Source organism: Pangasianodon hypophthalmus, chromosome 8 (assembly GCF_027358585.1).
Source record: "Pangasianodon hypophthalmus isolate fPanHyp1 chromosome 8, fPanHyp1.pri, whole genome shotgun sequence".
Classification (NCBI taxonomy): domain Eukaryota; kingdom Metazoa; phylum Chordata; class Actinopteri; order Siluriformes; family Pangasiidae; genus Pangasianodon; species Pangasianodon hypophthalmus.
Window position 1 is genome coordinate 22,890,257 of NC_069717.1, and position 22,633 is coordinate 22,912,889.

Consider the following 22,633-nt stretch of genomic DNA (forward strand, 5'->3'; position numbering starts at 1 on the left):
TCTGCTTGCATTGCATTTCACTTTCATCAGTTATTGTCATCATTATTGTCTCACTGTTTCTTCATTCCTAATGCATTGATTATTGATCTATTAATAGTCAAGCTTTCAGGAATAACTATTATGATAAAAAAAAAACAGCTCACAGCAGATCTTAGGAGTTATATTAACACATTTTTAAACTTACTTTCTGATAGAAATAGGATCAACATTTATCAATTAAATTCCTTCCTAGGGCAGCATCACTGAGTGATTGATAACTGCATAACTACATTGTGCATGTAACATATGCGAGTGTATATTTAATGTATATTTGTAAGGGATCACATCAGCAAAACCCTAAAAGCAAGAGCATGTAGTATGCAAAAATACATCGTTTGTGTGAGAGGGTTTTATTATATTATATTCCTTTAACTTCTTTGTTGTCTCATAATGCCTTTTAGGGAAAATGTAAAAGTAAAAAGGGTGCAAAGTGCAAATGCTTCAAATGTTAATGAACAGGGCATTTCTTTGTCCTGTCAGTTTCATATCTGATTGTCCTCTCCCACCAGCAAGACAGGAAAAACTGCATCGGTTTTACCCTGTCAATGATATAAGTATATTTTTTATGTGAGAGAAGTATGTGTTTTTTGTAAAGGAGAAACATTCAAAAATTATACAACTAAACATGTCTACATAAAAAAATCTACTATACACAGCAGTTAACTGTAATAAACTAAACAAAGTCACTATTTCTTGTGACAACTTTTTGACTTTTAAAAATGTCTCAGCTCCATTTTGTGCAGTTTTATAAGGACATTGGCTGGTGTGTTTTACTGAGAATCTTCCACTGTTCTTCTGGAGACTTTGGTTTTCACAAGTAATCTCCGACAGCCTTCATTATTATTATTATTATTATTATTATTATTATTATTATTATTATTATTATTGCCTGAAAAGTGGTCTATTACGTAATATGTTACTTTCTTTACTGACCTACAAGCATTTTTCTGTAACATTGAATTTATTATTGGAACAGTAATATACTGACTCAATAATGCAGAAGTCATACAGTAAACATCTAAGACAAAATCTGTATTCAATAATTAGGGTGCTTAAGACTTTCGCACAGTACTGTATATATTCTGTATCCATTGATCTATGTAATTATACATCTACATTAACTAATATACGGTTTTACAAAAACAAGAAATTTTGTAAATCGATTGTTCAGCTTAAGCATTTGAATTTTATTTAAAACATTATTTTGAATACGTTACTGGTATTGTATGTTTGCTCTTTTATTTTTTGCTTTTTATTAATATTTTGTAGTGCTTTTATGGTTAAAAACAACAACAACATAACCTATGGCGCGTTCAGATGATGTCATAAATCGTAGCCGGAGGAACGCGGGCAGTGCTAATGCTGACAAGTAATTGAACATTTGCTAGTTTTGTGTAAACAAGCTACTTACTAAATTTATTTATCCAACTTAGCAGGAACATTTGTGTTTAGTAACGATAACTGTTGTATTTCTACTTCATTTGTTCACTATTTTACTTATCGAATTGACATGCCGCTATCTTACTAGCTTAGCTTGCTAATGTTCATCTTACTTTCACTATCTGCTGCAGAAGCGTTGTCACGTAGCAGCAAAAGCTTCACTGGTGTTTCCTGGTTTTCTGCCCCTGTTGTTTGTAAGCACAACAGAGACACTGTTTAAGAGACTGATGAGAGAGGAAATATTCATTTTCTTGGACCAACATGCCTGAAGACTTCTCATAATCACTTCTTCCTTGGTAAGTTGTTAATCTACTTGCACAATACTGATTTGCTAACATTAGTTATATATAGGTTTTAGAGCAAAGCTCTGTAATCTGTTAATTAATGTTAATGATCTTGATGAGAATCGCTGTTAATAATTTTACTCCAGGCGATGATACTAGCCAAGGACACACGTTGGTGTCTTTAGCTGGTGTATTAGCTGGTTCCTGTTATTAGCTTTTTTTTTAAATTAACTAGCTAGGTAATTAGCTGGTGTATGTAGCTATTAATAAACTAAATAGCTCAACCATGGAGCAAGCCACGCCCCTTTTATCAGATGGCAGAGGTGATTCTGTAGACAAGAAGTCAAGAGCTGTGTCTCAAATATTATAATTGGGTGCTGTTCAATTAGAATTAAACGTAGCATTGTGGAAAAAAACAAAAACAAAACAAGGATGGTGGCCTATGCACAAGTTCCCAACCCTGGTCCTGGAGTAACCCGTGTGCTACATACGATATATGGCCAAAACGTTTCTCGACACCTGACCATTACACCCACATATGCTTTTGGAACATCTCATTCCAGATTTAGTCCCTTTGCTGTTATAATACCCTCCACTCTTCTGGGAAGGCTTTCCACTACATTTTGGAGCGTGGCTGTGGAAATTTGTGCTCATTCAGCCACAATAGCTTTAGTGAGGTCAGGCACTGATGTTGGGTGAGGAGGCCTGGTGCAATGTCGGCGTTCCAGTTCATCCCAAAGGTGTTCAGTGGCGTTGAGGTCAGGGCTCTGTGCAGGCTACTTGAGTTCATCCAACTTTGTGCACAGGGGCATTGTCATACTGGAACAGGTTTTGGCCTCTTAGTTCCAGTGAAGGGAAATTGTAATACTACAGCATAAAATGACATCCTATACAATTGTGTGCTCCCAACTTTGTGGCAGCAGTTTGGGGAAGAACCACATATGGGTGTGATGGTCAGGTGTCCACAAACCTTTGGCCACATAGTGTATTTTAGTGTTTGGCTTGGTCCCAACACATCAAATTCAACTAATCAGCTAATTAACTGCTCTTTTTGAGTTGAAGGAGTAGTAAAATGTGCAGGACAGGGGGTACTCCTGTTCCAAGGTTGGGACAAATTAAGCATGGAATAAAAAATACATTCACCACAGCAGAAGAGGTGAGAGTAAGCTACTGAGGACAGGTTACCTGCCTGTGTCAGGGGTTGTGTCTCATATATCATGTCGTTTACACACTCGTTATATTGTAAATGATTTATACATAACAGTCACATGTCTTTATACTGAGATTTACAAACAAATGTAGCATTGTGGCAGAGAAAAAGTCAAGGATGAGGGACTATCATATATTTTCTGAGCATTGGTTATTTTTGTGTGAACCAGTCCCACACCTTTTAAACAGAAGGGAGGAGTGGATTTGAGGAAGATAATAGACTCAACATGGCTAGTAATAACTACCAAATAACTACCCATCTGTACATTTTTATATAAACATAGCCTATGTGGAATAAACTAAACTGATTTCAGTTTCAGTGACTTGCAGTGACACCCATTTCTGAAGCCGTTATGTTTCATACATATTTCCAGAACCACACGCTCATACCTTGACATATGTTATAACTGTGACAACACAACCCAAAGGAAAATGTTATTTACAGTATTATGTTTGTCCATACACCTAACACTCTCAGGTTGTGTCAGAGAAATATGTTTCTCACAAAGCTCACGCTCAGTTTCATAGGCATATCCAGCAGTCATGAGTCCAATTCAATTCAATTTTATTTGTACTGAGCTTTTTAACAATAGATATTGCCACAAAACTGCTTTACAGAAATTGTGGTATAGATTTAGATCCCTAATGAGCAAGCCAGAGGTGAGAGTGGCAGAGAAAACCTCCATGAGACAACATGTGGGAGAAACTTTGAGAGGAACATTTCTCTGTTTTTGAGAATTCCATTAAAATGCTAAAAATGGATGGATATTAAAATAGGCTGGATGGTTAACACACCACATATTCCAGGCAGTAGCTTGTACCACAATTTGCATCCAAAATAACACAAGAGGAGGTGAGCTCTAGTCTGTATAGAAACCAGGCATCTGTTGTGAAAATTTAGTGAAATTTATTCAATGCACACTTTATTTCATGCTTGAAATATTAGCTACAGTCATCTAAAGTTAAGGTGGTTCTCACAGGATATGTAATTATATATATATATTATTTTAACTGAAACTAATTTGAAATCACTGTTTAGCACTGATTTAAATGTAGTCAGATTCAAGGTGACATTATTTCTAGGTTTTTGAGATTTCTGTTAAACCTGCTTTATTGATGTGACTAGCCATTTTGATAATTAAATGATAACAGTAGCAACTTGCATAGTAGTTGATGATCTCCTCTGCTGCAGCGTGTTTAATAAAATCATAATAAAGTTGACCCTGAACCCCAGCCTAAGCGCAGCCGGAGTCAAAGTCTCTCACGTGGGCTTGACACACATGAGAGGTGGGCTTTGTGGGCGGGGCTTTCAGACAGACGGACAAAGCAGCCAATCAGATGCCAGTGTAGACCTCCGCGCAGTAAAATTGCGGAAGTGAAAGAGTAGACCGAGCAGAGTGGAGGTGTAACCCCTGCGTGTGAGGCATGTGGTGAAGATATGCAGTAACTTTACATACACGGCGAGCATGGCTCTACAGAGGAATGTTAGAAGTTAGTCGTAATGGCGGATTAACGCGCAGATAACGCGCAGCTTTGACCCGATCGTGTGTGTGTTTTTGAATAGAGAGCAGTGCCTTGTGTGACATTGACATTGGACTTGTTTGTATCTGCTTCGTGCTAACTCACACAGGGTTGATCGCTGAGTTGATTTTCTCAGCTGGTAATGAGCAGATGGTGTTTTGTAAAGATTTCTAAGTTGTTGTGTGTCATTGTGGTTATGACTGACCGGGAGCACACTGATGTAACTCTGCTAACTGGGTGAACGGTCACTGCTGTCTCACTGCTCTAGCATCGGCTATTTTTAATGCTACAGGACACATTTCTTATCCCAAGATTGTTGTAATACTCCAAGGTAAGGCTGTGACAGATATTTACCAGTTGTATTAGTATTATGTTGTGTTTTTTATAAGAGCCGGCGTGCTATTATAAACCTTTAACTGTCCTAGAGCACACATCACTAATGTATTTACTTATTATATTTGTGCATGTCTAGTTTTTGTGCTTATCTGTGCTCCTTTGCACTGCAGTGTTCAAGTATGAGTTGTATATTATCCGGCTTATGCCTGAGATTAAGCCTGTTTTAACATGACAGGTCTGCCTTTAATGTGTCTGTTTCAACCTGAACATATCAGTAAGAATAAGAAAGCATGACAGTGTCCAGTTCTGCCTGTAAGAGCTCAGGATTTGACAGCAGTTCAGGGGTCAGTGATGTCAGACTGCCTCAGGCTTGCCAGTGTTCTTACTTAATCTACTTATCTTTAACTACATACAAACACATTGATCACGTTAATTGTTGAGTCAAGTGAATTATGTGATTCTCCTAATGATCAGCATGCATATAACACACAAAAATTAGGAAATTGGATGTCTTGTTTTGGGTATTGCAGCATTCATTTTTTTAGATCGATATAGATACACTGTATATGCAGACAGAAATAGAAAAAAATAAAGAGTCACTTTGTGATATTACTGATTCATAGCCTGACAATTATATAATATATTATGCAGCCCTAGTCCAAGTACCTGACATAGAGTGTGTCATTAATTTTCAGATTCAGGATCTGAACCCTGACCATCTCTTTGTGTGTGCAGTGATCTAAAGTTGCCCACAGTGTGTGCGCTCAAGGTGACTTTCTGTGGCAGACGTGCGTGCTGTTCAGCATATGTCAGCCTCACGTGTAAGCTTGTAGAGCGGAACTGATCAGTTACTGTCTTCTGTTGAGATTGGCTGCTCTCTTATTTTACAAACACAATTCCATCATTTCTCTCCTAGCATAGGGAGAAAGAGAGAGAGAGAGTGTCACAAACCTTGTCCTTAGTGGCTTCCTATTGTGTTTGCATATGCAGATTTAATGCGATGTAGCACAATGCAATCAAATCTAATGTTTTCCAGCAGAATTCATTTTATGTACTCTTCATGTTTTTAAAATGACAGTGTTTATATATTCTCAAATCTGAAAGTAAACTTTCCATCAACTCCTCCACCTGTTGGTGTTATCTGTATTAGGTTTTTTTTTTTCTTAGAAGCTAAGTCCATTGCAACCACAGCATTTTAACATGACAAGCAAGCAAACAAAGTCCATCTGGAAATGTGTCCTTCCAATAGGCACAATAGGAATGACTTTAACTGGACATTGTTTGCACTGTTTTGGATACATGCAGAATTTGACACACTCAGCTCTCTACAAACATTTACAGACTGTAAGCAAACATGCAAGTGTGGACAGTACGCTGATTTATATTTACCATGGCTATTCTGATGTGTATTGTTTTTTTTTTTTTTTTTTTTGTCTTTTTTTTCAGCCCTGCTCTGTGTCATGTGATTAGCTTTTTAGTTCCTTAAATGCTAAAAATGAGTATATGTTAAAATATCTTGAATGGTTAACTCATTACATATCCCAAATATAACACTAAAAATAACATTAGAGGAGGTGAACTGGGCTTTTAATTAGATGTGTAGCCTACGTCTGCACAGAAGCCTGGCATCCGCTTTGAAAACTAAGAGTAATTCTTGTTCAGTTTTTGTTTATTTATACCAAAATGCAGTTGAGTTTTGATTTTGATTGGTCAGAAGGTGTTAATTGATTTTATATAACAGCAGATCTTCAGCACTTCCTGATGCATTTTATTCTTTACTTATTACACATTTTATTTCATGCTTAAAAATTTCAAAATGTTTCAAAAAACTGCAGTCACCTAAAGCTAATTTCAGGTTGTTAATTCTTACAAATAATTTCCCAAATCCATCACACAGCAGTATTTTGATTTGTATTTTGCTCTTTCCTTTTTTCTCCCTCTGGCTTCAGGGCAATGTCTCTGGTTTTTTCGCGGCCCAACAACAGTGCAGTCGGCAAAAAGGACAAGCGACTCATGGCTGAGGTGAACGCCTCCCCGCTCAAGCACTTCGTCACTGCCAAGAAGAAAATCAACGGCATCTTTGAGCAGCTTGGCGCCTACATCAAAGAGAGCTCAAGCTTTGTGGAAGGTAAGTGCTCACAGATGTGTCGTATTTTTGACTGAAGCATATCCTCATAAACGCAGTTAGATGCGGTTTGCAAGATCCGATCCCGGATCAGGTCTGTTATTTTGCCAAACTGGTAAATATGGCTCCAGGAACGTCAAGCACAGCGATAATAGGTTGAATGTTAATCCTATTTAACGCTCCTGAGGTTCTGAGGCTTTATAAAGAACGTTAACGATTCTGACAGAAGGTTGGTTATAAAATGACCGGAGGGACACCGATGTTTTACTCCCTAAGGGAACAAGCAGTGACACAGGCTTAGTCAGCACCATTGTAGAACAGAAACAGGCTCCACACGCTTTTCACTTAACCAGCTCACTTATGCAGTTACGTAGATAGAAAATTTGTAATCTCATTTAAAAAAAAAAAATGCTTTTTTTTTTTTTTTTTAATAGAAATAAAAATATCTATTAAATAAATATAATAAAAAATATCTTTATAGAAGTACACTGATTATCCTGTAACTATAATAACATGGATTTATAATAACATGAATTTTTAGGTTGTCCTTAGAGAAATGGGTTAATATCAGAACATATCTGGAGTTAGTCATGTTGATCAATTACTGGATATCATAGTTGTGTTGTGTTTGTGTAACAGAGACCTACAGCAATGAAGAACTGGATCCCGTCACTACAGAGGAGCAGGTGGCTGAGGTGCGGGGTTACCTGTCCAAGGTGGCAGGGATTGGTGAGGTGCTGTCCCGGAGACACATGAAAGTGGTGTTTTTTGGCAGGTATGTGGTCTCATCCAGTTCCCAACACAAGATTGCATGCTCAGAGTGTTTCAGTGCTCTTTATTTGACTCATTATGAACAGCAATAATTAACAACTGGGCATGGACACACAGGCTCAGACACATGCTGTGAATATACAAACAAAGCATTTATTGCTCTGGGTGTGGTTGGTTTCAAATATTTCGTAATGCAGCCAGGACCATGTTTATGCGTGCTAACTGTTTTATGAGAGCACAAGGGTGTAACAACACACAACATCTGTCACTTTGTTTCCCAGATCTGACTTTTCCTACAGGAGCCTATGTACAGTCAACTCCAAAATTATTGGCACTCATGGTTTAAAAAAAAGAACAGATATAAAACTATATTAGAAACATACTGTATATTCGTGGTTAATTAGAACATGTGAGAGAAATCTACCCTTTAAATAAATTTGCTCTAAGAAAAAAAGAACAAACAAAATGTAAAATATTTATATATATATATATATATATATATATATATATATATATATATATATATATATATATATATAAATTTTTTTTTTTTTTTTTTTTAGGAGGTCTCAACTTATGTGCCTATTTGTCCATTTTTTTCCCTTTCCTGCTGAGAAATTGTCATCGTAGCTTCTTGATGCTTGTGGAGTTTTTGGCTCATGTGTGAAAACCCCTGATTTTGTTTTGTACACACAGGACAAGCAATGGTAAAAGCTCTGTGATCAACGCCATGCTATGGGACAAAGTTTTACCATCGGGCATTGGTCACACCACCAACTGCTTCCTGAGGGTAGAAGGGACTGATGGCAATGATGCATTCCTGCTTACAGAAGGATCAGAGGAAAAGAAGAGTGTTAAAGTGAGTGATCTCACTTAATTTAGAGATTTGACAGAACAGGGTGGTGTTTATTGTGCATACATGTATTGTAATGGAATTCTAGCTATAATCCTGTACCTATAAGTCTTTTTCAGCATTCCTAAGCTAAGTTTAATGCTTGCTCCATTGACCTGTAAGAAGCACATAGTTTGTGAATGAATCATAATTGCTTAGCTAATGTGTCTTGTTCTTTGCTTGATCTTTGCACAGACTTTGCCTTTGTTCTTGGCCAGGCAGCTCACGCCTAAATAGTCCATCTACAAAAAACCTCAAAGTTCAGTTTGATTGTCCATTATCAGCCAGACAGGAACAGCGTAAGAACCCAACATATTCACAGCAAAATGTGTTAAAAGCCCATATATCCCAGCACTGATTGTTTAGAAGGTGTGGAATAATTTTCCATAACAGCTGTTTGGGCAGTAATTTTCAGCTGCAAGGTATACATTAATGTGCTCATTCTAATGTTATCGTTTCTATAGTAACAACTTACATGGTGAACTGTGTGTAATCGTTTTTATGGCAAGGTGATGTTTAATTAGCATTTATGGATGAAGTCTCCAGTGTCAGCATATCAGTCAGATGTACAGCTGGAACTTGACATGAGAAAGTCTTCAGGACAGAGGGTTTTGTGGTTGTTCGGTAACATGATGAGCTGTTTTTTCCTTTGTCTTATTAATTCCAGAGGGGGAAAAAAGAGGCAGGTGAGGGAACAACTGTTAATAGCTGCTATAACACAAGTGATAACATGAACTAACTTGTTTCATGGACATTTCACAACATTAAAAGTAACTATAAATAGATAAAAGTAATAAAAAAATACAATCGCTGAGGTTTAAGAGGAATAAAACACTTCAGGATGCGTTGTCATTGGAAAATAATCAATTTGGGGGTTATAACAGTAACTCTGCTTCTAGTCAGGCTGCATCACAGCACTCCATTGTTGATTATTTTCCTGTAACAGCATGTCCCTTCATGGTTTATTCCTCACTTATTAGAATATAGGGTTAAAACCAAAAACCAGTACCATTACCAAAAACTGCATTTATTTAATCTAGTATAGAGAACAACAAAATAATTATCCAGTTTTGTACATTATTTCACTGGTAAAGAAATTCTCTTGTAAAATTTAAATGTATCTAATCATCCATATCTGAAAAGTATAATTAGACAGAAAAGTGTTCTTTATGGCTGATGGGATAAAGCTCTTTATAGTGGACTCTCCTGTTGATGCTTACTTTCTCTAGTCTAGAAAAACCTTTTTCTTGCTTTCACCAAACGTATTTTTTTAAAGTCTTGTAAGCTAACGGATTTGATACTGCGGTACCCTTATCTGTCTGCTGTGGACTGATCTAGTTGACCTATAATTAGTCCTACGTGAGTGTGGAGGTTAATGCTGCCAGCTGTCACAGGGCCACACGTTCGTTTTTTGCTATCTGAGCTCTGGTCTCATGACTTCACATGTTGTACCGAAAGGCTTGAGAAAGTTGTCTGTGTCCTCTGGAAAATCTGTGCAGTGTTATTAGGGCAGTATTAGCACATCACTGCCTTTTCCACAATATATGAGGGTTTTTTTTTATTCAGGTAGGCAGCCAGTTACATGCAGAGATTTGACATAATATGTGTTGCTTCAGATCACATAGCCCTTATCAGCATCTAAACATAGCACAGCCATAATGTGCCACAAGCTCCTGACTGTAGTGTGTGTGCTTTCTCTTGGTTCTGCCTCTTTACACACACACACACACACACACACACACACACACATACAAGCACACACAGGCGCACACCCCTACAGTCACGTACTGCATTTCTGCTTTTTTAGTCTGCATGACGTACAGAATAATGATAAACACAGATGCATTTCAAAGCTGTCTGTCATGAAGAGGTCTAAAAAAGGCCTCATATTTCACATGGCCTTTCTCAGATGAGTAGACTTCCTCTAGTATTCTCTCAGATGTCTACTGCCTTTGCAAAGTATATTGAGAAAAAAAATTGCCTCCAAAGGTTTTTTTGGGACTAATTAGGATGACTTTAAAATGAATAATTAGTATATTAACACAGAATGAACTGGCATCTTGGCTTATGCACAGTTGAGTATGTTGTCTTAGAAGGGCTTCTTAGGAAAGGCTGTGTTTATAACTTAACAGACAGTGCATGTCCTTCCTGCCAAGCAGCCTGTGCTGGTTTTCCCCTGATTTACCCAGACGTCAGGGCTTTTATCTCATTTTAATGCTCTGCTTGTACGGACTTTCACACATGGCTTGCTGCTGAGCAGTAGTCTGTCTGCTGCCTCTTCCAGAAGATTTAATGTTCTAACAAGCCAAGGAGTTCACTTTCATGGCATTTTAATGTGCAAACTGTGTACAATAAAATAGTGAAGCTTACTTATTCAGGTTTCAGATTTATTTGTCATGTGCACAAAATGTCAGGGACAGTTGTACACTGAATTTCTTGGTTTGAGGCTATGGTACTCTACAGCTGTGCATTACAAAATATATACATAAGAAGATACGGAAAGGAGAAAAGAGGGGGAAAGGGGGGAAAAGAATATGTATAAATACAGTGTATATATACAAAGTATGCAGAATATATTAGGCAAACTGTTATGTGTGCTTAATCAATATGTAGGTAAAGTGCAGATCCTAACTATAGACATTGGAATATGTGCAGTCACAGTATGTGAACAAGAGTGCAAAAGGTAGTACTGTAATACCAAGAGACTTTAAGTGAAAAATGCATCTCTATGCATCCCCATATTAATGTAATATTGATTTTAAAGGAACTGGATTGTGACTGTAGGCTTTATTCATGTGTGTGTGTGTGTGTGTGTGTGTTTGCAGACGGTGAACCAGCTGGCCCATGCCCTGCATCAGGACCAGGAGCTGGATGCGGGCAGTTTGGTGTGTGTCATGTGGCCTAAAGCTAAGTGCGCTTTACTGCGGGATGACCTGGTACTGGTGGACAGGTGAACAGAACAGTCAGTTACACACATACATATACAAATGTACCGCTAGGCTTATGTATTTATTGGATGGTATAACCTGAATAATATTTGCCTTGAACTCAGTCCTCAGATACTTGAGTCGGAGAGTCATAACTAATAGTGCTTTGTGTAATTCAAACTGTATAAATTTGCGCAGAGCTGAGTATGATATATTCTCCTCCTTTCTCCAGCCCTGGCATCGATGTCACCACAGAGCTGGACAGCTGGATTGACAAGTTTTGCCTGGATGCTGATGTTTTTGTGCTAGTGGCCAATTCAGAGTCCACACTGATGCAAACAGTAAGATTTCATCACCACAGATGATTTACAATGAATTGATCCCAATGACACAAGAGTAGTCCAACCACTTCTGGCCAAGGCAAATGCGTTTTCCATTTGACTGACCCTGGGTGGGAGTGTAGTATGTCATGGGAGCTCAAAGAACGTCTGTCATATTAACACATACAGAATAGCAGCCATCTGCTAGAGGCTTGTTTTGATGAAACAGTTTATTTGCTGTAAAGCTTAGGATTTATCCAAGCAATAAAATGAGGCAGAAGTGAGCAAGAATCTCATTATCTCTTTCTTTGTCTTTGTCATTCACCTTGTAGGAGAAATCATTTTTTCACAAGGTGAATGAGCGACTCTCAAGCCCTAACATATTCATCCTGAACAACCGCTGGGACGCCTCAGCCAGCGAGCCTGAGTACATGGAGGAGGTATGACAGTAAGCAAGACACATGTCTTGTGACACTATTTCTATTCAAATGACTTGACGGTATAGTGCCGTGACACAGCAGGAAGGCACCATGCATTCTGACACTACCAAGATAATAGTACACCAGGTCATTGTGAAAAATCTGCCTCTGCTTCAACCATTTACCACATTAGAGAGCTAGAAAATGGCTGTGTTGCATGTGTCATTTACATTTATGGCATTTGGCAGACGCCCTTATCCAGAGCAACTTACATTTATCTCATTTATACAACTGAGCAGTAGACGGTTAAGGGCCTTGCTCAAGGGCCCAGCAGTGGCAGCTTGGCAGCTTTATGTTAGTAGTTTTTCTTTGTTTTCACACCAAATGATTGCTGATTTAGGAATTGAAAAAATGTGAGGTTAAAGAATGCCAAAGTACTGAATAAAGATGTAATGATCCCATATTTGGTATCATATCAGATTGACGTTGGCCCAAAACCATCTGTATCAGACTCGATTTGGCCAAATTTCTCAGTCGATTCACTGATCATTTTTTTTTAATATAATTTAATTTAAAGGGTTTATTGTGATGTCTAAATTAAGGTTTTACTTGAAACAATTGCCTTCAAGCAAACAATGGGAACCCAAAAAAAGCCAAAACCACTTTTTTAGTACTTCAGCCCCTATTAGCTGCCCCTAATGAGGGATGTGTCAGAGATCTATTTTTAATACCAGATGCACTTTTTTTTTTTTTTCTTCAAAATTGACTGTCTTGGATATCATGGTTATATGCAATTTTACTACAGCACCAATTAAAAAAAAAAAGCAAACAGAACCATCTTCTTAATGACTATCATTCTGTAGTCCTCACATCACTTGTTGTGAAGGTTTTTGAGAGGCTTATCAAAAACTCCATCTGCTCCTCCGTCCCTGACACCATCGACCCACTCCAGTTCGCCTACCGCCCAGTAGGTCTACTGAGGATGCCATATCTCACGTAATGCACACCACCCTCACCCACACTGACAGCAGCAAGGGGAGCTATGTAAGGCTGCTGTATATAGACTATAGCTCAGCCTTCAATACCGTAGTCCCACACAGGTTGGCCTCGAAGCTCAGGGAACTCGGACTTAATGCCCCCCTCTGTGACTGGGTCCTGGACTTCCTCACAGGCAGACTGCAGGTAGTGAGAGTGGGCAAGTTTACCTCCAACACCATTACCCTGAGCACTGGAGCCCCACAAGGTTGTGTCCTGAGCCCCCTGCTCTACACTGTGTGTCCTCTCACAGCTCCACTGCTATTGTCAAGTTTGCTGATGACACAGTGGTGAACAGTTTCAGTGGTGAACAGAGTGAACAGCTTCAGGTACCTTGGAGTACACATCTCTGAGGACCTGGCCTGGACTTATCACATCCAAGCACAGGTGAACAAAGTCAGACAATGGTTGTACCACCTGAGACTGCTGAGGAAATCCAGGGTCTCAGCAATCTTGAAAACATTCTATACTGGGGCCATAGAAAGTTTACTGTCTCAGTGCATCTCAGTATGTTACGGTGACTGCAACTCAACCCAGGACCGCAAAGCTGTGCAGAGAGTGGTGTGCTTAGCTGAGTGCTTCTCCGGGTCTGCTCTTCCCTCTCTGCATGACATCTACACCAGACGATGCAGTACAAGAGCTGTTAAAATCGTCAAGAACTCCACCCACCCCGGTAACTGCCTGTTCAGCCTGCTGGGCAGGCAAGCACTTCCGTTGTCTAATGGCTAACACTGAGAGTCTCAGGAGGAGCTTCTTCCTTCATGCTGTCAGATTCCTCAATAGGGATATGTCCACCACTCAGATTTCTTAAGACGCCATAAAGACTCTCCAGTCACTCTACACTCCATTGAAACTCCACACACTGCACTTTGTACTTTGTGTTGTTACTACATTTAACATACTTGCATATCTTGTGCATAACATATTTGCATATTTTGTACATCCATTTTTGCACATTCCTGTACATATATTTCTCATTTCTTATTATTTCATATTTCTTATTATTTCTTCTTTTTTTTCATTTCTGGTTTTTAACTTAGTTAATTAAATGTAAAGTCAAAAGAGGAGTAGGCCGGGGTTTAATATCACCGCGAGTTACTGTATCTACTATATATAACTCTGTATGTGACAAATAAAATCTTGAATCTTCTTGTTGCACCCTTTAAATGACATTTATTAATATGGAAAATAGTATTGGAGAAGTATTTGGTATAGGCCACAACATGCAGCTCTGATTTTATTTTTCTGTTGAAAATAAAAATGGGATTGGTGCATTTGTGCCTATACCAAATATAGCCCCAGTATAGAACTCTCTGGTGCAATATTAAAATATTGGTGCAATATTTACACACATATTTTGGGTGATTCACACAGGAATCCACATCCATAAGTCTATATTTGAACAGAATTATTTAGTCTTAAATTATTTTGACTATTGACTATTTAAAAAGCATATTTGGTGGATTTTAGGTTTTGGTTCATTTCTACTGCTCAGTTTGTGTCAGTATTCTCTACATGACTGATAACTATATTAATATTAAAAATGCATGTATCTTTTTACATTGATAATGGTTTACAAAGCAGCATTCATTACCCATTTTGGGTCACATGTAATGAGCAGTATGTGAGAGTGAAGCTTGTTGTGTGTTTCAGGTCCGCCGCCAGCACATGGACCGCTGCACCAGTTTCCTGGTAGATGAACTCGGGGTGGTGGACCGAGCGCAGGCCAGCGACCGAATCTTCTTTGTGTCTGCCAAAGAGGTGCTGCAGGCGCGTGTGCAGAAGGCCCAGGGCATGCCTGAAGCAGGTAGCTACAACTTATACAGATGTCTTAAACAGGATTCTCTGTGGCCCCTACAATATATAGACCTCTAGGGGTCCAAGCACCCTTCACAAACAACATATAAATGAAGACTGGATTGCCTAGCAACAAGTGGAGATAAATAAGTGTGCAAAACTGGTTTAGCAGTCCACTGACCCTCATTTCCTTTTACTGCAATGCAGGGGGTGCACTGGCTGAAGGCTTTCAAGCTAGAATGTTCGAGTTTCAGAACTTTGAGCGGCGTTTTGAAGTAGGTACTTGGTAGCATCTGACACACTAAAATAAAATTTTTCAATTTCTTTATTTGTTGAGACAACTGTCTGTAAATCGTTGGCTTGTGTGATTGTAGGAGTGTATCTCCCAGTCAGCGGTGAAGACAAAGTTTGAGCAGCACACCGTGAGGGCCAAGCAGATCTCAGAAGCCCTACGATTCATCATGGACTCGGTGCATGTGGCAGCCCAAGAGCAGAGGTGTGAAATTAAACACCACACATTGGCTGCAAGCAGTAATATGATTCCACAATCAGACCAGGCTCTCAAATCAGAAGTAACCCAAGAGTAAACAAGAGTAACCCAATATTCAAAATATCCAGTATAGTTAGTCAAAGTGTGACTGGTGTCTTCTGTGGTCCAGAAGGCACAGGCACTGTAACGCGGTAAAAGTCATCCTTACATGATGGAGATTACTCCAATATTTGAATTTGCATTTTTAAAAAATGGTCTTAAAATGGCTTTTAGATTGGCTTATTGGACTGTCTGAAATGTAACTGATCTTGTATCCAAGTTTGCATTGGTCTGAGTAAATATGTGAAGCAGAGGCTCTAACTATTACCACTTCGTGTTAGTGTCTACACTGTAAAATTCATCCAAATCCTATCTTGTAAAATAAGTGATGTCGATTGATGATTTAGGATCCACTGCATGGAAACGAAAGAAGAGCGGGAGGATCGGCTGGAGTTCATCGATAAGCAGTTGGATCTGCTCACCCAGGACTGCAAGAGCAAGATCAAGAAGATCACAGAGGAGGTTGAAAAACAGGTAACGTAAAGCGCCATGTAATTACTATGTGTCAGCTTGTTTTAAAGATTCAAGACATTAACCATTAAAATCACTATCCCTAGGCTTTAGGCTTATTTTACCTGAACTAGTTTGAGGAACATTTTTTTCTCCAGCATTTTAGCAAATCTTACTAATATTTGTGTTTGTATGCCATCTAGTGGTGAAAATAATGAAATGTGGAGGTAGAAAATGGTGAATAATAGTTCATGTGCTTTTAACAAAGGGGCTTGTAAAAGTTACTGTAATCTACCAAGCTTTCTATGTTATTGCTTTAAATATGAAAAATGTAGAAAAATATCAAAATGTGGCTAATAATAAAAAAAGCCGATTAATACTTATTAATTTAATATTGATATATGTTGTGTTTTCTGTGCTACTAGAATCATGAATGCATTATTTTTAAAAAAAAAATCACTTTCATGAACTTATATTCCATAGCCTAGGCCAACTGGTGATTTATTATTTGAAAAGTCTACTAGCATTGTGTGTTATATTAGATTTATTATATTATAAGCTCACTGTTAGTGTAATTGTGTGCAGAATGCTAATCAAGCTAACCTAGCTAGATAGACAAGGTAAGTTAGTTAAAATAAGTTGAAAATGGCAGAACTTTGGACCCTTTAATTAAAAAAAGATGTTACATCAGATAACTACAGTTTACTATCTGTGTGTGTGTGTGTGTAATGGTTTACACCAGGCAGTTTTTCCTGTATTGAGTTGCCTTCCCTTGAGATGGTGGCTGTAGTTATGCCTTTAATATGTATGTCTTTCAGGTATCAAATGCAATGGCTGAAGAGATAAGGAGACTGCACGTGCTGGTAGACGAATTTCACCTGGACTTTCATCCCTCTCAAGTGGTTCTGAAAGTCTACAAGAACGTGAGTGCAGTAGCTCCAACATTGAATTCCCCTCTTCTGTTCTGTTGTACTGTATGTGTGCGTGTGTTTCTTTTGCTTTTACTTTGCTAAGTTACTGTTTATTGTTGATGCCCAGACCTGCTGAGTGGAAAGTCCACAGCTTTCCTGACCCCTATTTAGTCCTGTGTTAGCAAAGAGGATTGGGACCTTGGCTTGGCTGCACCTGAAATCTGTGTGTTTTTGGATTGCAGGAGCTTCACAAACATATAGAAGAGGGTCTGGGTAGGAATATGTCTGAGAGGTGTTCCAAGACCATCAGTGCAGCCCTGCAAACCACACAAACTGAAATGATAGGTCAGTATTGAATTCAAAAGTGGAACATTGGTTTACAGTGATTTTTAATGTCGTACTAACTTGCAACTGTAGATACATTAGCATTGCAAAATTGAAGCTGCCTTTTAACAGAGGCAAAACGACAATAACTATTATTGATTAACGACTTTCTTAAGTATTACACTGTTTATAGTTTATAATACAATTCAGCCATGTCAGGTAAATTAACATCTCCACTGTACTAACCCCAGATGGCCTGAAGCCCTTGCTGCCCATCTCAGTGAAGGAGCAAGTGGATAAGATGGTGCCCAGACAGTGCTTCAATCTCTGCTATGACCTCAACTGTGACAAGCTGTGCAGCGACTTCCAGGAGGACATTGGCTTCCACTTCTCCTTGGGCTGGACCATGCTGGTCAATCGCTTCCTCGGCCCTAAGAACACCCGCCGTGCCCTCATGGGCTACAACGACCAGGTAATGGCTGGCTTTGTACGGTACGATGGTGTTTAGGTTTGCTGTTTAGTGAGACTTAAGCTGAGCTAGCTTAAATCTTTGCAGGTAGCTCTTGAATGCATCTGATACTGAATATGTGTATCAGACTGATAGTGGTCTGAAGCGCTGTCAGTATCTGATCAGTATCAGGTTTCAGCTGATAAGGGCTCTGATATCAGAATAGGAAAACTGTGCATTCCTAGAGAAGACAAACAGATTTCAAACAGATATGACTGATGCATGCCTCCCTTCAATTTATCATTATCTCACTATAATGTTTATCTTAGTATTATCTAAAGATAAAGTGAAGCATGAAACTGAAATATGCCAGAAAAGGATTAATTCTCACAGATGAGTATTAATTCTCATTTTAACAAAAATGTGAAATCATTGCCAGTGAGACTTCTTTACCCTGAAGCGATCTAGAAATAAAGTTTGATGTAAGTTTGTTTACTGTGTAGCTCTTAGTGTAAATGGCTACCAAATGTGTTTGTGTCTCATCAGGTTCCCAGGCCTTTGGCAATCACTCCTGTCAGTACTGCCATGCCCCCCTTCCCACAGGGCTCCATGACCCAAGAAGAGCTCATGGTCTCTATGGTGACGGGACTTGCTTCTCTCACGTCCCGGACGTCCATGGGCATCATAGTTGTGGGAGGAGTGGTAAGATATCGGTTGTTCATCTAAATATTTTGATTTTTTACATATCTATAGACATGTAATTTAAAATCTCTGTACTTCACATGTTTTGTGTGTGTGTGTGTATGTGTCAGATCTGGAAGGCTGTAGGTTGGAGGCTCATTGCTCTGTCGGTGGGACTCTATGGCCTTCTTTACGTGTACGAGAGGCTCACATGGACCACTAAGGCGAAAGAACGAGCCTTCAAGAGGCAGTTTGTGGACTACGCCAGTGAGAAGCTGCAGCTCATCGTCAGCTACACTGGCTCCAACTGCAGCCACCAAGTCCAGCAGTAAGTTTCAGTTCAGTTTCAGTTCAGCTGGATTGATGTGTAAGAAAATCTCAAGGGAAGTGCCAGAAATAAAAAAAAAAAAAAAAAAAAAAAAAAAAAGACTTATGCAAAATGTTTAGTCTTGGGTGGAATGGAAACACAAATAATATACACAAAATTTTTTTATATACGTTTTTTTCAACCAGTAAACATCCACCACATGTTAATGTACCTTTCTGAAGTGTCTCAGATAATGTTGGAAATTTACTTAAAACCATGAAACATTTTGATTGAGGCATGTCAAAAAGGAATGAAAGGAATGAAAACTACTGTAAGCGAGGACTATACTGCCAAATTGAACTGTCTTGCTTACTTACTTACTTACTTACTTACTTACTTCCTCAATATCTCAATATCTTTTTTTCTTCCAGACTACTACAGTAGTAATTGTAGAATTTTGTCTTGTTTATATGATTACATTTGTGCCACATATTGGAAATAATCTATTCCAGCATGCTTTATAAATATAGGATTTAGCCACTTGTTCCTTAGTGTTGTTGCATATTCATAATGTTTAATCATTGTTGGATTTATTTCAGTTTTATGTTGCTTTCTTATTTTTGTTGTTTATCCCATCAAAATCTGAAAATTCTATTTGGCTCTTTTTCATTATGGGGGTCTTCCATCACTCTGCAGTTCCCAGATCATCAGAGCTTTCCCAGTAAATTATTACTAATGCTAATACATACAGTAGTAAGCTTGGATGTAATAACTGGGCAATTTGTGGGTTCTCTCATTGTTCCCTCTAGTGGACAAAGCTTTATACTGCATTTGAATGACAATGATGAAGGATTGCTGTGTGCCAGCTTGATGACAGCCAGTGTCCTGGTTGTGGTCAAAATAAGAAATTTCAAAGATGCAGTACGCAACTAAAACAATTTTCCAAGTAAATAAACTAGTGCTTTGCTAATATGTATGTGTCTGTCTCTTCCAGGGAGCTGGCAGGCACCTTTAACCAGCTGTGCCAACAGGTCGATGTGACACGTCAGCAGCTGGAAGAAGACATTCAGGACATGAACCGCAAGATCGAACAGCTGGACACTCTACAGAGCAAAGCCAAGCTGCTCAGGTAAAAGCCTGATATTTTGTACTCTTTCATGCACAGAAGTATGTCTGAGCAGGAAGGTAGTTGGGGAGATTGATAAGAGTGTTAATTATATATGTGTTCTTTGTGTGTTTGAATTTTTCTGTAGGAACAAAGCTGGCTGGTTGGACAGCGAGCTGAACATGTTCACCCAACAGTACCTTCATCAGAGCCGATAAAGGAATACATGTTTAATTATTTAACAACATGACCAAGACCAACACTATTCACTTCTGCTACTACCTAAAGAGTGCTGCAAAGCACACCCAAATTACTCCCTCTTTCAGTAATTTATTCTGCATATTCAAACGATGAGATCTTTTAGCCATGCTTTTATAGAAGAGAAGAGGTGGATTTAAAATACCAAATCAATCTGAAGTCTGAAAGGACTCTGTTGTTTTCTTTTGGCATTTGATGTACACTTGCCTTTGAGGATTCTGAGGTAGTGAACTGGCACCTTAAAGAAAGGCAACATTTTTTTAGGTCCTTTGTTTTCTCTTGGCAAATAGGTTGTTTGTGTGAATGAATTATTTATTATTTGCATTGTGAAGTTGTTGACCTTGTCATCTTGTCTAGGCTGTGGCCAGTGGGATTACAAGCGATATGGCCTGTACGCTAAAATGCCAAGGAGAAAGAGAAAAGGAGAATGCAAATGCATCCTTATTTCTGTGTGAGCTCATGTAATGAAATGAATATGGGAAGTAATGTTTCACAGTCACAACCCAGCTATGTCTAATGAGTTCAGAAGGGTAGATGTATGTTGGGTGACTTTAAGAAATATAACCAAATAATTAGTGTCTGTGAGGATGTGCAAAAATGATGTCAGTTTGTATGTGTTGGTTTAATTAAAAGTGTGGCAGTCTGGGAAAACTCTTCACATGGTGAAATTTTGAACTGAAATATGTTTCTCTTATGCCTGGATCTCAACCAGACATAAAGTTATAGCATTATAATATCCTCCAAAAAGTGAAGAGAGAAAATATAAGTATTTATATACTTCATTCTGACTGCATGATGGACATTTTGACAGCCAGTATCTGATTACAAACCAAATACAACTTGATCAAAGCGTGATGTTCACTATTTGTGGAAGTTAAACTAAGCTTACAAGGTTTTAAAAAGACTGACTCCTTACCCATTGTGATCTTTGTAGGAAAATAGCTTAGGCAAGACCAAGTCATTTTGGAGAAATACATTTGTGGATTCTTAAAACTTTGTTTTATGTTATAGGCAAGGAAAACACAATTTTAGCTTAAATCTAATTTTTCCCAAACCAACACACAAATTGAGTTTTGCATGGACAGCAGGATTTCCTGTGTATGATGCGGACCTTTTATATCTGTATAAGTAAGCCATTATATTACAGTAGTTTTCTTTGGTACAGGTTTGGCATCTTTACTGTTGTGAAAAGTAGGTCAGGGTTTGTGAAGTGGGACCGTAGATGCAGAATGATTCCAGCATGTAGTCTTGACATTGTGGATTGTGCAGGAGGCATGGTTTTGTTGCAGCGACCACACTACAAAGACTGCAACTGCATTAAAATGCAGCACTGTGTATATTTGCAATGCTCACTGGCAGCGTGTATAGTAGTGGCACTATTTATTTAATCCAAGCTAAATCAGTTCTTTGGGTTTGTGTTAAAAGAAAAATAGAGACATGAAATAAAGAATGCAGGATGAAATATTCTAGCATGTGATGACTGCTAGTGTAACATGAAATTCCCTTGAGGGGAAGAAGTGCAGTTTAGGTTTACGGACTACTTATTTAATATTATTTGAATTAATGAAATGCGTCTAGGATTTGTGACATGTCTCTGCGCCATATTGTCTTACACTGAGATTGATATCAACACATTACTACATATAAAAGGCATATATAAAGACTCCTACATGTAGTGAGTGTGTGTGTGTGTGTGTGTGTGTCTGTGTATAAATCCTCACTGGTCCATCGCTGTTTCCATGTCGTGTGTAATAGCCGTTCAGTTTGGATTATAGTTTGTGCCAAGTGTTTAAGAAAGAGTTCTGAAAAATTCTTCACTGATTGTGCACTTTACTTTTGCTGCTTTTTTTTATTTAAAAAAAAAATTTTCGCCATGTGTTCAGCAAGTGAAAAGAAATGAAGTACATTTGATCTATAGATTCCATGTCAGTGGTAATGTACAGCTGTGCATGCTTTGACTATTGTAATATAATGTCTTATATTCCGCACATGTTAAAAGAAATAAAATTGATACCATCAGAGTTTTGCTTGTACATTATTTAAATTATGTCCTCTACAATGTTGGAGGCTTCAGATACACGCTGCTTACAATGGAATAATTTTATTGATATATTAATAGTAATCATTATGGTGGAAAGTGTGAAAATCTATTCAAAAAAGAAATTACTGCAGAGGATGACATTTCAGGTTCACCCTAACTGTTAAGATGCATTTATAAAATTTATATCTCTACTGTACTATTTGTATCAATGCCTAAGGCACTATGTAATTTAATATGCTATTTAATTAAGGGGAGAACTTAGATAAACTGCTTAATTAAGCTAAGCTAATTAAAAGCCAAAATTAAGTGTTTTAAATGCCCTCTACTTTATAATTAATTTAACAAAAGCAAGTTGATCAAAAGATGTTGCAGATGTCTGTTTGTACATTGTAGATGAAACTAAC

At 38.2% G+C, this 22,633-nt stretch overlaps 1 protein-coding gene across 6 annotated transcripts; it reads left to right on the forward strand.

The window, feature by feature from the left end:
• The first annotated feature begins 1,295 nt into the window (after positions 1–1,295).
• mfn2 (mitofusin 2) lies at positions 1,296–22,209 on the forward strand. 6 transcript variants are annotated; one of them, XM_053236539.1, is made up of 19 exons: positions 1,296–1,408; positions 1,611–1,775; positions 6,779–6,957; positions 7,594–7,729; positions 8,422–8,584; positions 11,443–11,567; positions 11,777–11,885; positions 12,197–12,304; positions 14,972–15,125; positions 15,323–15,390; positions 15,490–15,611; positions 16,052–16,178; positions 16,973–17,077; positions 17,308–17,410; positions 17,641–17,861; positions 18,384–18,539; positions 18,650–18,846; positions 19,820–19,954; positions 20,079–22,209. In XM_053236539.1, the coding sequence occupies exons 3-19, from the start codon at positions 6,783–6,785 to the stop codon at positions 20,146–20,148; spliced, it is 2,274 nt and encodes a 757-aa protein (XP_053092514.1). In that variant the 5' UTR covers positions 1,296–1,408; positions 1,611–1,775; positions 6,779–6,782; the 3' UTR covers positions 20,149–22,209. The 6 variants fall into 6 exon arrangements, with proteins under 6 accessions (XP_053092514.1, XP_053092516.1, XP_053092518.1 ...); XM_053236543.1 differs by lacking the exons at positions 1,296–1,408; positions 1,611–1,775 and adding exons at positions 4,333–4,824; positions 5,525–5,650; XM_053236542.1 differs by lacking the exons at positions 1,296–1,408; positions 1,611–1,775 and adding exons at positions 4,333–4,824; positions 5,565–5,650.
• Positions 22,210–22,633: the final 424 nt, after the last annotated feature.